Raw genomic sequence first — 15,606 nt, 5'->3', positions numbered from 1 at the left:
CTTAACATATTGCGATTTTTTGATTTTGGTCCAAAACATTATCTTTTGAATTATTCGGCCCCTCACAAATAAAAACGGGTCACATTTGGTCCATTTTGGACGGTTCCGTCAAAAATTTGAAAGTCAACGAATTTTGATTACCGGGTCACAAATTCGTCACTAATTGAGAGAAACTGAGCAGAATCCAACCCTATTTCTATTATCCTCAAATTTTCCGATGACGAAATGCTCCAACAAATATTTCGTTTTCACCAAATTCTCCGCACATAGGAATTCCTCGCTGCAAACCCTCTCCACCTCCCGATCGAATTCGTGCACAAACACGTGCGTCTTCGCCGCGCCGCCCCTCTTGCTCCGCGCCATCACTACGGCTGTGAAAACCGCCGACATCCCCCCCGGCGCCGCCCTGAAGTACCCCCTCGGCCCGTCGACCAGGATCACATCCTAAGCGTGTCGTACAGGTGGTTAGGCAGGTCGTTGACGGCCAATTTGCAATCGGAGAAGAGGACATTCTACACCGGCCGACACTCCCCACTCAATTGAATACTCAATCAGATCGTACAATTCGCTCACCTTCGTCGTGAATTGGACGTCGTACGCCTCAATCGACGACTGCTTCTCCTCCAATTTCGACACCAGGTACGCGTTGTCGCTGACGAACACGGTGCGGCCGTTGTGGTTGAGGGAATTCCACAGTAGGATTTCGTGGCTGAGCCTGAAGACGAGGAGGTTGCAGGAGGCGGCGCAGCGGCGGAGCACGACGGCGACGGTGTTCAGCTCGTCGGCGGACATGCGGCCGGTGGAGGAGGCGTTGAGGGCAGCGTAGTGGAGAAGTGAGTCGAAGACGGAGTTGGGGAGGCAGGATTTGGAATTCTCGGCCGGCAGTGAAGAGGGTGAAGGCGAAGGTGAAGATGAAGAAGAGGACGAAGACGAAGAGCCACGCGTGGTGGGAAGGCCACGCCGCCTCTCCGTGGTGGAGAACGATGAACTTGTTAATTAATTATTTTAATTAATCCAAAGGTATTGTTGTGTTATACCCCCTCCGTCCCCGAATAAGAGTCGCTAATTTTCATTTTGGGCCGTCCCCCATTAAGAGTCACTCTTCATTTTTACCATAAATGGTAGTAGGCCCCACATTCCACTAACTCACTCCACTCACATTTTATTATAAAACCAATATAAAAAAATGGGTCCCACATTCCACTAACTTTTTCAACCAACTTTTCTCTACATTTCTTAAAACTCGTGTCCGGTCAAACAACGACTCCTATTTGGGGACGGAGGGAGTAATTGTTAATCCAGTCAAAATTAAGTTAATTGGCGTTGACCGTCAAATTTTTGACGGAATCGTCCAAAATGGATCAAATATGACCAATTTTTATTTGTGAGGGACCGAATAATTAAAAAGATAATGGTTTGGACAAAAATAAAAAAATCGTAATATGTTAAGGACTAAAATGGGCCTTTAGTCTTATTGGTTTTATCATTTTGTTGGTATTACCATATTGTATGTGGGTGTTGTATTATGTGAGTGGAGACAGCTACCTAACATGATATCCCCAAAGGCTAAAGAGATGAGAAAAGAATCATTAGTTGCAACAAATGTGGCTCATGTTATATCATGAACGTGTCAAGTTTCTATTCCAATGGTTCATTTTTCGTATCTATTTGAAATTTTTTTCATATTTGATATTTGTCCAGGTCAGGAATTACACATTTTAACACATCTGTTCAGATGAATCATAATTTTTCACTCTCTATTATGAAATAAATACATGTTTCGAAGAAGATAATAAATATATTTTCTACATGGTGTGTCCAGTCAATCACAATTACATGATTATTCTATATTCTCCTTTTTTTTCTCTTTTTTTTGCAACTGTGATTGGTAGTAACAAATTATTTAAGTTTAATTATTCAAGCAAAAATGACATGTAATTAATTACCAGCGTAATTAGGATTTGTTGGTCTTTGAATTGCGTTGAAGTACTGTATGAAACTCAGCTGGTAATTTCATCCCAAAAAGATTATTTCAAGTTGTCTGGATATAGTAATACTATTGCATATACTACCATTTATAAGAACAAAAAAAAAGTTAGTTTGTAAATTTGATGATCATGATCCTAATGAGTTATACGTAAAAAAAATTAAAAATAAAAAAATGCTATCATTAGCAATTAAATACCTCACAATAAAATTGGTGGGAGGCAAGATAAATGGACTTGATCAAAGATTTGGGGAAAAAGAAAAGAAAAAGGTTTGTTGAACTTTGGTTGTTTTAATGTTAGGTGTTAGTTGCCAACTTCTCTAATTGCAATATTTTTGCAACATTATTATTTGTAGTAGTATGATTTATCTCTCCATTTTCTTGTTGAGAGTGGAGTTAGTTGATTCCAAAAACTCAATTAAAAATTTATAATTTTAATTATATTTTTAATTGAACTACCATATCAAATTGGAGAACATACAATAGGGATTCATTGGGTTTCGAGGCTATATACGATCTCATTACCAAAGCGTACACGATATATGATTGAGATGCAAATCAAACTCTAGTGAGATTCTATTATAAAATGAATTAATGATAGGAATATTTTATTAGTTATTTTTTTACTTCACATTTTTTGACCTTTTATTACCCAATCAACACTCAATAGGGTTATTTGTTTGATAACAAAATGAAAATACACATGAATGTTTCTTACTTATGACATCTAAATTATTTAGATGTGATACATGATTCAATGACCTTAGATTTATATCTATTCCCCCTAATCATTTTTGTTTTTATCAGATTCTAACCGGTGATACAATATGTTTGAACATGGAAATAAAAAACTTCCTAAATAAATACATCCAACTGAAACTTTATAATTAAACTAGTATCACACCCGTGCTATGCACGGCCCATTTTATTTATATTAAATTATGAAATACTTATATGAAATAAGAAACATTATATGGTTCTAAAATTATAAATGTGGAGTATTTAATAATATAAATGTATACAATGATACATTTTACAAAAGTAATCAATTCTATTAAAATAAAGTTGTAATACATAAAATTTATGATAGTATATAATGATTTTTTAGGACTTCTCATAGTATATATAATGATTGTATTTACAAATGTGCACATATAAATCTACTAACACTAATTTCACTAATCCCTAAAAACCCAAACCTTGAAACCTAAATCATAAACCCTTAACTTTAAAATATACTCATCCCAGTTCAATTTTACTTTGTTGATCACTTATTCTATTTTGGAGATTTTAGATCTATATTCGATATTTTACACTGGGTCGGCCTACTTGATAATCCTTATTGATAGTAGAGGTTTTTTTTTTACCTAAATCTAAGTTGTAAATATGTTTATATGCTCGTATCAAGAAAGTGCTTTACAATAGGGCTATGTGAATGGTAAAAAAAATGCTTGCTTGCATTCATCCAAACATCTATTCACCCAATTGTATTATTTATTGGAGCCGAAGCAGTGTTTTGTTGAAACTATACTTGTATTCTATCTAATCAAATAATTGTGTTTGACAAGTGCAAGGAATGTAATAGAAGGACTGGAATACATATACGAAGGCTAAAAAAATGTGATGTAAAGCTCCCCAAAATGTAACTTTAAAAGACCGTCTTTAATATTAAAAAAAAGATGTTAAGATCTCTTAGCAAAAGCATTTCATCTTCTCTTCTAAAATCATTTCACTACTCTCCATAGTTACGCGAACCCAAAAAATATTTTAACCTTCGAAAACCTTTTCATTTCTACTTCCCCATATTATTACAATAATAAAAAAAACTTAATATTATAGATGCGTTTTAGTACTACTATTTAACTTCAAAGTTTAAATAGGTAATCAATTTATCTTCAAAATAAATTCGCTTCCATTCTCCATTCAATTTATTTTCAAAAACCTTTCATTTTACTTCTCATAATTATCAAAAAAATAAATAAAACCTTTTTGCTACCTTAATTTAATTTATTTTTTAAATCATAATGACATTCTTTTATTTCCCCAAAACTCCACTTTTATAACTCATAAAATTTTATATGAATATCATTGTAAATAATTGAAATTTATATGGACTAATAATTTAGGTAGTATAATTTATATTACATAGTATATTTGATTGAATTAAAAAAAATTAATTATCGTCATTATTATTGTGAATTAAATATTACACAACATTATTATCTAATATTTAAAACTTTTGATACAATGGAAAAGACTCGATCACGCAACAGTAGTGAGTATATGAGTGTAATGGTCCATGATTTTAGAATACTAGTAACTAAGATTTCATTCATTTATACTAAGACCATTCACATCCCATGCCATAAACCCGTCTCACATGTAACTTTACTTCATTTTGAGTCGTGCAATACCCACAATAATTCATACCCCACATCAAACACCAAAACTGTATCACAATTTAATTTAATTTTCTCAAATATCTTTGATTCATTTTCCAATTTTTTTCCCTTCAATTCAAAAACCTCTTATAATTTATTTATATATTAAATATAATATATATTCAATAAAAATTACATAGCTTGACAATTAAAGTGTAATCCACTAAACATACTACAATAATATTTTAACATAAATTAAATCATATGTAAACATTGGAATATGGTACATACTATAATAATAAAATGTAAAACGCATTTTTAAAAATTAATTACTACAATCTAACCAATTACATTAGCTAATTATCTAGCCCAACTTATTTGGTCCATGCCCATGAATTCCAGATCACCTCTAAAGTAATTTCATAATCTAAAATATTAGCGGCGCCTTTCGAGTCTCTTCATCTTCTTCGACTTCTTTTCTCTTCCAGGTGAGTTTCAAAGCTTTTCCTTCTTTCCTTCTACCCAACGTTTCAATATCCAAAAAAGAATTGATCATGAAGGTATATAAACAGTAACAATGGCAAGGAGAACTGCGATGAACTTTTTGGAGAGTGGGCAAGAAGTTGGAAGAAGTAGAGAAAATTAATTCCCTAAATGTGTGGAAGAAGAAAAGACTTTTTAATTATGCACAATAATAATGAGAATTCATGTTTTGTATGTATGACAGAATCCATTAAACAATGTTGAATGCATTGATAAAAATAATTTTAATAAAATTATAAATTTTCAACTAAAATGACATTTTCATAAATACCTCAAGAACTCTCCTTTTATTAATTATTCACTATCCAAGTATGTCCGATGATCTTCTCAGGGATAGCCTTTTCGACGAATCCTTCACGAGAAGCTGCAAAAAAAAGGCCACAAAATCAAGAAGCGAAGAAAAGTAAAGAAACTGTCATGCACCCTATGTGAAAGTGAGAAGGAAAATTACCTGCTAATGAGATCTTTAGCTTCTTTTGAAACATCAGGAAATGCTAAATCAATTTTCATTATCCTGCAGCGGCAATCGGTAGACACAGTTCTTAATTAGTTGTGAATGTAATTTGCATGATGAATTTATGTTTGCCAAGTCTTGTGTTGTCACAGCGACAAAAACCAACCTTATGATTTACTTGCACTGTATACACATATATATGACTTAATAACATGTTTTAGCACATATATATGACTTAATAACATGTTTTAGCAATAAAATTACATATAAATAACTGTTAATCCATACCTCTTGATCAAGCAAAAATATTTCCGGCTTAATGTCTCTGTGAATGACATGGTTTTCATGATGTACTTGGTTGTTGGACAAGTGGAATATGTCTCTCTATATATATAGGCATGCAAAAGTTATGAGGAATGTAGAGGAATATGCAAAATAATGTTATTGTATGGGAAGAGGAAAGAACTCTAATTTAATTCACCTATTTTGTGGTGCTTGCCAACTCTCAATTATATTTGATTTGTGTTTTGATTCGGTTACTATCCATTTCAGTTATTCCAATTATCACAAGAATTTACATACTTCAATAATTATGGCAGTCGTAAGAAACTTTTCATTACCAACACGTTAGACAAACCTTTCACATGCTAAAATATATATGCATTCAATATTGCAATAAATAGAATTAAAAAACTTTTCAAAGTGGTAATGTATTGCTACGTTTTTTTTGCAATAATTAGTTGGTGACGGTAATTTAATATTCATATGTAATTTCTAAAATTTACTTATATCTATATCCAACATGTTATATGTGAATTCAATTCATAGTTAGAATGGAAAAAACCTTTACTCTACATTGATAGTGAAATACTACTAAAAGCTACTGAAAATATTATTTTATCATAATTTCAATGGTATATAGTATTTTTTTTTCAAAACTCCTTTAGTTTTTTAGTTTTTTCAAAATTCCCCTTTTATATATGGTTATAGATAATGATAGATTACTCCAGAAATGTATTAAAAATACATTAAATTTATTTTTAATTGAATTATTCCACATCAAAATTAATAAATTTTATAGTTAGATAGATTTCCAATCACAAACGGATGCAATCTATACATAGATGACTGAATTCTATTAATGGTTAGATTGTCAATTAACTTTATTTGTAACGGCCAATGTCATTTCAGAATATTCAAAATTTAGCAAAATATTCTTAAATATTCTAAATGTGGCCCAAAACTCAACTTTTATATATGTATAGATACTAAATAATCCATATGTTTCTTATGATATTTGATTTAGTAATTAAAAGCGGTCCTGAATTATTTAACTACCTACTTTTTGGTTCTTATCAATGATTAGTGGTCCTAAATCAATAATACTAACTTAATAGGAAATGGAATATTAGTTTAAAACAATCGAACCTAAATGTGGGTTTAATTTCGCTGGTTGAAATTCGGATTTAATTAGATGCATAAGAAAACTTAAATAAATAGAAAACATGCTATTTAAGATTATAACCCAAAAAAATATTCACTTTTTTTGAATTGGAAATGTCACACGCCATTTAAAATATTGCTATTACAAATCACATTTTACATTTTTGCAATTAATCAAAGTTTCAGCAATAAGTACGTCATTTCGTTGGTCTTGATATCGTATTATTAGGGGTGAACGTTGGACTAATTCAAATAAAATTTTCAGAATATTGTATAAATTAAAATTTATATTATAAAATTATTCTAAAATTATGTGGAATATAAAATCATATTAAATGTTAGATTGTTTATAACAATTATTAGCCACGGTGCTGGATATATCATGAATAGAAGATATGTCTACACAATAATAATAATAATAATAATAATAATAATAATAATAATAATAATAATAATGATGATAATAATTTAATAATTTTAAGGATAAAGTTGCATGTGGTGGTCTTAAATTAGAAGTCATGATTTTACAATGCAGTTGCTTTCTCTTATCATTATAAAATTGACAGCCAACAATAAAAAATCGACACCCCATAAAGCATTATTCAATACTCCATTATAAAGCTAACGAAAGAATATAATTTTAACATAAAGGTTTGTTTCCTTAGTACACAATATTATGACATGACAAAAAAAAGGTGAAGAATATTGTATGTAATTTCAATTGAAACTAATTTCATTTAGATGCAATAGAGTAACAATTAGTTATAGAAGAATTTAAATAAGATAGCATTTAGCCATTTTTATATGTATATATTTATATTTAATGGTGAATCTCGATGAAGTCCGAGGCTGCCGATTCTACTACACCAGTTCATAAGGGTAGTCACATCATGTTTTAATATCAGTGACGATTTTTTAATTTTATTCGATTCCATGAGTTTTGTTTTAAAAAAATGGAAGCTTGATAATCTTTATGATTTTTGGAACTAAGTTAAATTAGTGGACGATTAATGAGACATAACTTTTTTTATTATAAAGAACAATTGTATTAAACCGTCTAATCGCAACATTATATAATAGTACAACTATTACTTGACTAAAAAATACTCAAAATTAATAGAATCACCATTACGTGATGGGCATACTAATCAAATAAAATAATATTAAAGTCATTATTAAATAAGTCTAGGCATTATTAAATTAATTGAATTTCTATTAGTAGTACACCTCAAAGGTCGACAAATACACCCCATTACTATTTTTCATACCATCAAAAGCTTTATTATTGTGAATAATTTATTGCAATAATTTGTAAAGCAATAAATATTTGTTATTCTTCCTTTTATTCATTGAAAATGACTATTGCATCTGCCTTGAATTTATTATTTCTAACCTATCGTAGGTTATTAATTTAGACGTTATCCATATTTTTTTTGCTTTGAAAGCATAGTATTATTCTTATAAAGTAATAATTTGAATTATCAGAAATAGAAAATATAGTAATTCTATATCTATATTTCTATTATTAAAGCTTTCAGATATATATCGAATTCTCCGTCGTTGCTCTCGGAAAAGAAAAACAAAAAATCTCGAAAAAAATCTTGTTTTATGTCCCGTGATGCTTCGATTTCTCAGCTCTCAAAAATCTTTTATTTGAGCCGTTTTCCTCTTCAATTTGTTCTGTTTCTCTCGTGTTTTTGGTGAATATAATAATTTCCAATATAGTTATACGTGTAGCTTCGTTGTGAAGTTTGAGTTCTACATTTATGAGTGTGAAGCTGTGTTTGTTTGTTTGTGCGTGACATTTTGGGGATTTCGTCGGCGGTCGAATTGCGATTTGGAATAAAATCTAGCGGTGTTTGCGCGGCGCAATGATGAAGCTGGGATTGAAATCACGGTCGCGGAGAGTGGTGCAGGACAGCTCAATGGCGGTGGAGAAATCTAAGGTTTTAATGGGCAAAAATAAAAGCGAATCGGACGAAAATTGCAGTTATTTTTGCTGGGCGAGTTTGCCGCCGGAGTTGTTGAGGGAAGTGTTGATGAAATTGGAGGAATCGGAGTCAAAGTGGCCGGCGAGGAAACACGTAGTTGCGTGTGCGGGTGTGTGCAAGAGCTGGAGGGAAGTGATGAAGGAGCTGGTCAAAACTCCGGAAGCTTCTGGAAAGATCACGTTTCCTATATCTGTGAAGCAGGTAATACTTCTTTTTATCAATTCCTTCTCCGAAAATTGATGTTTGTTGTGTCCGTTGGGAGAAATTTCGGAATAAGGGGTTAAATTCGCTGAACTTTCGTAATTAGGGATTCAATTCGCTGAATAATTTGAGATCGAAGCATGCTTATTCTTCATAATAAGGGGTTTATAATATTTTATCTTATTTATGTTCTTTTTAATATTATTTCCCTCTAACCATTTATCGATCGCCTAAATTACGTCCTTCAATTTTTTACCTAAATTCTACTACTTCATCAAAAATTCAGCGCCGTTTCTGTGATCTCTCCCAAATCACCCGCCTTTTTTATTCCAAACCTGCCTCCAGCCTTCTCCTCTCCCCTACACGGCGCCTCCAAATGAATGTTCCGTATATTCTTCTCTTTGATTTTACAGTGGAGTTGCTCGATTTTGTGTATGTAGTGCCTGTGCCAGTGCAAGAACATAAATCCTATATGATGCTTTAACTTGGGATGCCATATAACGAAGTAGTTTTGTGTTTAAATTTTCTATAGTTTAATCGGTCTGTATTCCTAAAGGTATCTTGATTTGTATTTTAGGATAATTAACAAAGCCATTGCATGCGATGCAGAGATCATTGTTTACTGGATTAGGATTGTACTAGTATATTTAACTGATTTACTGCTTTGGATTCCTCGGAAAGACTTTAAAGTTGATTGAGTGCACAATTAGGTCTTACTATCTCTTTCTCCAGCTATCTTATTTTGCTTCTAGTTCACAATTTTTACCTACTACTTTTCTTACTAGCACTTACAAATTAGTCATAGCTATCTCCTTGTTGAGATAGGAATTGAGTGATTGCAAAGGCTGTCGGCTGCCTCTTTAGTTAAAATTTTGAACGGGGTAATTTAGGTAATTGATAAATGCTTAGAGGGAAATAATATTAAAAAAGAACATAAATAAGATAAAATATCATAAATCCCATATTCTGAAGAATACGCATGCCTCAATCCCAAATTACGAAAGTTCAGCGAATTGAATCTCTAATTACGAAAGGTCAGCGAATTTAACCCCTTATTCTGAAATTTCTCGTTGGGTATCTGCTGCATTAACACAATTTTCCGTATATGGTAAGAAATTCGTCATGAATTGGGGGTAAACGTTGTGGTGGGATTTAGAAAATGCAATTTTGCAGTAGAGAATTCAGACTTGTTTATAAGAAAATTGTTGTCTGCGGATATTTGAAATGTGTTTTGGGGATTGTAATTTTGGGGGATTTGATTGTGTTTTGAATGATTGGTGATTTAGCCTTGGAGATTTCGAAAGCCTGTATCTGGAAGAAGGGTTTTAGTTTTCGTTCATCGACTTAGAATCTTGAGGTTTCCTGGTGAATTCAGTGGAGATGATAAGTGTGGAAATGGGGATATAGCTAGATAAATGATTGGCATTGTTTCCCAGCTTGATTGTAAGGGATGGTGCTAAATAGTTATGGTGGTTTAGAGATTCATATTCAGTTGAATGCAGAAAGATTATTTCTTTCTTCTAGTATTGAGAGAAGAAGAAATTACTAAATGATGAACTTATCTGGAGAGAAATCACTTTTGCCTTCTCATGAAAATGTTTGATTATTGAGAGTGTGAGAAGAATTGTTCATGCCCATGATTTGATTAAAGGTTTATTCCAGCAAAATTAAGTGTATCCAAAAAAAATGTGAGCTATATGCGTAGTTTTGTTAGCTATTTAAAGAATATTCAGTGTATTTGTGAAAAATCTGTCTCTTCTTGCTTCTTGGACTTCCTCTCACATTTATGAAGCTTTCCAGATCCAGAAAGTTTATATGAAAAGTATGATATGGTATATATATAGTTCCTGAATACTGATATGGCTCGTGGAAAATCGACTGGCCGGTAGCATGTGCATGGTTTATTCTGGGAGAATGACATGGTCATTATCAATTTGTAGGCAATCGTGTTTACATTGGTTCAGTAGTTCTATTTCGAACTACCTTCTCTCCTGGAACTTCTTTTTCGAATATCATCAGATATTTTGGCATTTTCACTCCATGTTTTGTGATGGCTGTGCATGTGAAAGGAGATATTCCAAAATTTTGTTGCCATTCTTGATTCTTGTCTTTGCAATCAAGAATCCTCATTTGTTAAATGGATATTTAAACGGATAACTGTTGTGTTTCAAACTTTTCTTATAGTTACATGTTTTGATTAAAATCTCCGTTTTTCTGCAGCCTGGCCCAAGAGAATCTCTTATGCAGTGCTTTATAAAAAGGAATCGGTCAAATCAAACGTATTATCTTTTTGTGAGCTTAAGTCAAGGTGAATTGTGTTCTCTTAGCTGGTTTCCTGCCAAATAATTTTTGCAAAAGCTTTCTTCTTGATTTATATTAAGCATACATTCCATTGATTTTTTCTTTAACATCCTCCATTGTTGTCTGTGGCAGCACTTGCTGATGATGGCAAGTTTCTTCTTTCTGCTCGTAAGTGTAGGCGGCCAACATGCACGGATTACATGATCTCTCTACACGCAGATGATAATACTTCAAAGGGAAGTGAAACTTATGTGGGAAAGCTAAGGTGAGTGTCTATTTTTGCCACTAATAATTGCGAATTTTATGTTAAGAAAAAGAGAGCTAAATCTCGTTATCTCGTCAGATCAAATTTTCTTGGAACCAAGTTTGTCGTGTTTGATGCTCTTCCTCCCCATTCCGGAGCCAAGATGGCAAAAAGCTGGTCCACCCGCATGGTCGGTTCAAAACAGATTTCGCCTAAGCTTCCTACGGGAAACTATACTGTTGCTCATATCTCATACGAGTTGAATGTGTTGGGAGCCAGGTAAATTTATGTTCTCGCAATTGCTGAAATTTATGTTTATCACCATTCGATATAGGCTTTTATCCGGATCTTGAGTTGTCAGACTGTTGCACAGAAGCTTTTATGTTTTCCGTAATAAGTTGAATTCATCAATATACTTAATTTTATGTGCAGAGGTCCAAGAAGAATGCATTGTGTTATCGATGCAATCCCAGTTTCCGCCATTAAACCTGGAGGCGTTGCTCCAACGCAGACATACTTCCCTCTAACCAGCATCGACTCCTCTCCCGCTCTCCCACTTTTCGGCCTTAAATCGAACTCTTTTAACAAATCCTCTTCCGGCCTGACAAGCAACCATGCCGACAGCCCCCTCGTCTTAAGAAACAAGGCCCCGCGTTGGCACGAGCAGCTCCAGTGCTGGTGTTTGAACTTTCATGGCCGTGTCACTGTTGCATCGGTCAAGAATTTCCAGCTGGTTGCTTCCCCTGAGAACGGTGAGGCCGGACCAGAACATGAGAAGGTCATCCTTCAGTTCGGGAAGGTGGGGAAAGACGTCTTTACAATGGACTATCGCTACCCACTCTCAGCCTTCCAGGCGTTCGCCGTCTGCCTCAGCAGCTTCGATACAAAAATCGCGTGCGAGTAAAAGTGGTTTGCAGTGGCTAAGAATGGTGTCCGTGTAAAGAGATGTACGATTCTTAACCACCTTTGTTCAATCAAATTAATACTATGTAATGTAAAGATTATTGTCTCTATGTTCAATCAATCCTTTTTGTTATGAAATTTGCAAAAATGGTGTGAAGAGATGGATATCAGCATGCTAAACTTTTAAGTGAAGAAATATGTTTATAAAATATAACAGGAAAGTAAAGTGACGGTGAAGAATATGTGAGATATGACACCGTGATAAATATCTAAAATACTTCAAAATTGATTTATCAAGGGTTTTACAACATATTGTTTCTACTTGTAATATATATATATACTGCCCTCCACTGATTAACAGAGAGCAAAATCATAGTAGTATCATATTTACATACACAGCAACTTCGGTATTCAAGCCGTCTGCATCTGCATACTCATACCAGAGAGCGATTCGGAGCCGGCTCGTTGAGGCCGCGGACGAACTGCGTGAAGCGCGGGAAGTGCTCCGGGGAGAAGAACTCCGCTCCCATTCTTTGATATGTGAACAAGTTTGCCACCGCATTTTCCCCCGTCAAGTTCTTGCTTATCTGCTCGAAGCTCCTCGGGGTGTCATTGACCAACGCGTTCTGCCCGGACACGACGGTCTTGTGCTTCTTACAACTAGGGTTTCCTGGCTCGACCAGGACTCAGTCGGCTGGCGGTCGTCTGATAGGTCGAAGCCTGGTAGTATCACCTGGCACGAGTTTCTCGAGAACATCTCAACAATGGGTCCGTATCCGTCTCTCACCGACGTGTTGTAGAAACCAGCTGTTAACTCCGAAGGGTGAGACCGCGCTTTGCTCCACGAGTGCACCAGAGGGATCTTCCCCGACAGCGAGACAGGGTCGTCACTGAAGGTTGAGGCAGCCATGGAGAGAACTCGATCCCCGTGTGATAACAGTTGTGGCTTGAATACCAAGAGAGAAAGAAATCTCCATACTGATTCTCCCAAGCCCCGCCGTCCTCCGCAAAGAACCCTCTCGCCATCGGAGACTCGTCATAGCCAGGGGCGTCGTGGGGGTCACCGAGCCCCCACAGAGGGTTCCCATGTGCTTCAGCATGCTGCTTCAGCTGGTTGAGCATATTCACGTCGTAGCATTGGAACTCTCCGGCTCCAACGAGACTTGCACTCAGTTGCCCGTTGGGATGGATACCGCAGTTCCCCATCAGGTCCGAGACCAATTGTCAAGCCCTGTGTACAAAGAAACTCAGACATCAGCAACCAAGACAACTTCTTGACATATGAGTATTGAAGTGAACGAGCCTCTACCGTGATCGTGGAGCCGATGAAAGGCGAAAACGAGGATTTGAAGCTCTCGAGGAACTCCGTGTACACTTCAAGTGGAGTCATTCCATCTAAAACAGGAACATCATCCACACCTAATGAGAGACAATCTTTATACTGCTGCCCTGATTTATCTGTAAAGTAAATGCTCGGGTCCGATTCACCAATCAAGGAAACCCATTCTGGGAGGGGCAGCTTGGGATCTTTGGAGGCATGGAAACAAAGAGATACATGAAGCTCGAGATCTAAACTTTTCACCATTTCGACTATGGCTAGGTAGCTCGACCATTCGTACTTCCCCCTTGCTTTCTCAGCTACACCCCACCACACCGGGAGCTCCACACCGTCTACCCCTAACAACTTCAGAGCCTTGAGCCCTGCAGCAATGGCCCGAGCATGGTTGATCGAGTTGCAGCTGGAGACGGTGTCAAGTGGCATGCCGACATACAGCTTTGTACCGTCGATCTGCAAGCACATTAACATGTAAACTTAGTCCATTTGTCTCTTCTTCCATTTGCAAATTTACAGATAACATAGCAACACTAAAATCCAAGATTAAATTACTAAACATTAGCACTAAAAAACTATCAAACGCAGAAATGGTAACAAAACCAAATGCATATTGATAAATCAAGATTATCAGACGTAAGCTGCTTCACTTTCTTCCTGGCTTCTAAAATTCAAGGTCACCATTTCACTACCAAATATTATCAAGAAAATACAAGAAAGATGCATCTTTTTAGCTTATTTCAGCCTAATTAAACATAAACATATGTTTAGACTAGTTCCAGATTCAATTAAACTAGAATACAGGTCAAATTTTTATGACAAACTGCAAATACTGAAAATACACTCCTCTAACATAACAAACAATTCATGGATTACTATTAAGAAAAACTCAAACCATGACACAATAAACAACAAAAGTTTATAAAAATAACAAATTGAAAAACAAGGACTCACGGTTTTGTTTGTTGCAGTATTTGAAGCTTTCTGATAAGCAAGAGGTTGATTTTGAGCAGAAGAAGATGCCCTAAGACTAAAAATTGCAGTCTTGAAGGCCATAAAAATCTTCGGCTCTGAACAAGATTGCATCCCTTTGAACAATTCTTGAAATTCAAGATGTTAGAATTCCAATTTTTTCTAAGATTGCACAACGCAACATTATCAATCCTTCCAAGATTAAGCTGTGAGCTCCCAATCACGGACACCTCCATACTTCAAATATCCCAAATGGAAATGAATTAAATCTATTTGCAAGATTTTGGGAAATTTGAGATTTTATGTAAAAGTGAAAAAGACACAGAGTTTAGGGGGATTGTCAAAGAAAATGGATGAAATCCCACGAAGGTGATTCTTCTTTGATGGGTTTTGATCGAAATTGTTAATTGGAGGGGAAAATGTGAGATTGGATGTTTGGAAGTGGATAGAATTTTATAGAAATTTTTGTATGCATTAAAAGAGCAAAAGATAGGGCCCCATTTTGGGAAAAATAAAAAAGGGCAATCGATATATTCACAGCTCGACACGTGTCATGGCTGAAGTGAAACCTACGGCAGCCGCACAATAATTGAAATGGCGTAATTTCCAACTTTTCTTTCTTTCTCTCTGTATTTGGCCTCAAATTCTTGCAGCTTTGTCATTTTCTGTGTGTGGAGGCGTTGTACTCCCTCCGTCCTGCACTACTCGCACATTTCCTTTTAGGCACGGAGATTAAGGAATGAGTAATAGACAAAGTCAACAATTACGGCTGTAGGTATAAATTGTTACTAAAAATGGAAAGAGTGCAAATAACTTAGGACGCCCAGATAGGAAATAAGTGCAAGTAGTGCGG

At 34.9% G+C, this 15,606-nt stretch overlaps 1 protein-coding gene and 2 pseudogenes across 1 annotated transcript; 1 reads left to right on the top strand and 2 right to left on the bottom strand.

Moving 5' to 3' along the window:
- Positions 1 to 158: 158 nt before the first annotated feature.
- On the bottom strand, positions 159 to 5,421 carry LOC121757597 (annotated as a pseudogene).
- A 2,903-nt stretch (positions 5,422 to 8,324) lies between these two features.
- LOC121808136 (tubby-like F-box protein 3) lies at positions 8,325 to 12,596 on the top strand. Its single transcript, XM_042208508.1, has 5 exons — positions 8,325 to 9,000; positions 11,221 to 11,308; positions 11,434 to 11,566; positions 11,645 to 11,824; positions 11,978 to 12,596. The coding sequence occupies exons 1-5, from the start codon at positions 8,680 to 8,682 to the stop codon at positions 12,447 to 12,449; spliced, it is 1,194 nt and encodes a 397-aa protein (XP_042064442.1). The 5' UTR covers positions 8,325 to 8,679; the 3' UTR covers positions 12,450 to 12,596.
- Positions 12,597 to 12,712: 116 nt separating this feature from the next.
- LOC121808119 lies at positions 12,713 to 15,180 on the bottom strand (annotated as a pseudogene).
- Positions 15,181 to 15,606: the final 426 nt, after the last annotated feature.

Source organism: Salvia splendens, chromosome 1 (genome assembly GCF_004379255.2).
Source record: "Salvia splendens isolate huo1 chromosome 1, SspV2, whole genome shotgun sequence".
In the NCBI taxonomy this organism is placed as follows: Eukaryota; Viridiplantae; Streptophyta; class Magnoliopsida; order Lamiales; family Lamiaceae; genus Salvia; species Salvia splendens.
This window is presented reverse-complemented; position numbering and strand designations above follow the sequence as displayed.

Coding starts and splice junctions, on each gene's coding strand:
- LOC121808136 (XM_042208508.1), top strand. CDS start 8,680: ATGATGAAGCTGGGATTGAAATCACGGTCGCGGAGAGTGGTGCAGGAC. Junction 11,309..11,433: donor TTTTGTGAGCTTAAGTCAAG/GTGAATTGTGTT, acceptor TGTCTGTGGCAG/CACTTGCTGATGATGGCAAG. Junction 11,825..11,977: donor TTGAATGTGTTGGGAGCCAG/GTAAATTTATGT, acceptor TTTTATGTGCAG/AGGTCCAAGAAGAATGCATT.